Here is a 1,509-nt window from a genome sequence, read left to right on the forward strand (position 1 = left end):
AGGGCGTGTGTTGTGAGCATAATACTGGCCGCTTCGAGGCGCAGCGCAAGGTGGGCGGGCGGACGGTCTGCCTCGGCACCTTCGACACGGCGGTGGAGGCGGCGGTGGCCTACGCGCGGGCGGTGGGGCAGGCGGAGCCGGAGGAGGGCGAGGAGGAGGAGGAGGAGGAGGAGGAGGAGGAGGAGGAGGAGGAGGAGGAGGAGGAGGAGGAGGAGGAGGAGGAGGAGGAGGGCGAGGAGGAGGAGGAGGAGGAGGAGGACGTCGGTGAGGAAGAGGAGGCTCCGGTGGCGGAGGCGGAGGGGCTGAAGCTGCACTTGTCCGACAAGAGCGCTACCGGCTACAAGGGCGTGTGCTATGAGCGCCAGCGCGGCCGCTACCGAGCATTCCGCACCGAGGGGAGCAGGACCATCTACCTGGGCGTCTTCGACACGGCGGTGGAGGCGGCGGTGGCCTACGCGCGGGCGGTGGGGCAGGCGGAGCCGGAGGCGGGCGAGGAGGAGGGCGAGGGGGAGGAGGAGGAGGAGGAGGAGGAGGAGGAGGACGAGGAAGAGGAGGAGGAGGAGGAGGCTCTGGTGGCGGAGGCGGAGGCTCGGCCGGGCGGGCCGCTCACCGCTGCCGACGCCGTCGAGGGCGCTGCGGTCGTGGTCTACTTCTCGGACGTGTCTCGCTGGCGCCGCTGCCGCCGAGGGCCGAGAGGGGGGAGCCCGCCCCTCCCTGACCTTCCCCTCCCCTTTTCTTGCAGGTACCGCGGCGAGGTGACGTCCGTCAACAACGACGGCACCTTTGGCGTGTGGCGTACGAGCTGTGAAGAGACGCTGTTCACACCTGCAGCTGTGAACAGGCACCTTTGGCGTGGCGTACGAGGACGGCGAGGAGGAGGAGGCGGTGCCGCTGGAGGATCTCTTCCACGAGCTACAGGCGAGATTCGCCGAGATTAGTCGAGATTCGCCGAGATCCGGCGCGGAGATGCGCTTCCCTTCACACGAGCCGCCGGCGGCGGGTCGAGCCTGCAAGTGCGCCTCTCTGGCGCCTCTTCCCCGACCGCTTCTCGGAGCCCGTCTCTAGGCGTGGCCACCGCCTGCCTCGTCCCCGACCCCGGCCGCTCCACCACGAGCGGCGCGCCCGCCCCTCGGCATGCCGGCCGTCGAGCGGGCGCTCGAGGGCGTCGGGCTGGAGCGCTACGCGGCGGCGTTCGACGAGCAGGGGTGCAACTTGCGGCGCTAGACTTGCCCGAGATCACCCGAGATCACCCCGAGATCACCAGAGATCACCCGAGATCACCCGAGATCACCCCGAGACGCAGGTACGACGATCTCCGCTACCTGCTCCAGATGAACGCGGCGGAGCGGGCGGCGGTGGCGGAGGGCGTGGGGATGAAGCCTGGCCACGCGGGCAAGTTTGTCAAGCACGGCTTCGAGGCGCCGATGGCTTAGAGGCTGTCGAGCCGGCTCGAGGCTGAGCATCGAGAGCGAAGGCGCGCCCTGACTGATTGCGTTTACGTGTACGTGT

General features: G+C 69.6%; 1 protein-coding gene across 1 annotated transcript; it reads left to right on the top strand.

The window, feature by feature from the left end:
- Positions 1–301: 301 nt before the first annotated feature.
- Positions 302–1,509, top strand: EMIHUDRAFT_460836 (hypothetical protein). Its single transcript, XM_005764374.1, has 5 exons — positions 302–670; positions 743–781; positions 846–918; positions 1,066–1,205; positions 1,304–1,509. Exons 1-2 carry the CDS (start codon positions 355–357, stop codon positions 757–759), a joined length of 333 nt encoding a protein of 110 aa, XP_005764431.1. The 5' UTR covers positions 302–354; the 3' UTR covers positions 760–781; positions 846–918; positions 1,066–1,205; positions 1,304–1,509.

Source organism: Emiliania huxleyi (assembly GCF_000372725.1).
Source record: "Emiliania huxleyi CCMP1516 unplaced genomic scaffold EMIHUscaffold_5939, whole genome shotgun sequence".
NCBI classification, from domain to species: domain Eukaryota; phylum Haptophyta; order Isochrysidales; family Noelaerhabdaceae; genus Emiliania; species Emiliania huxleyi.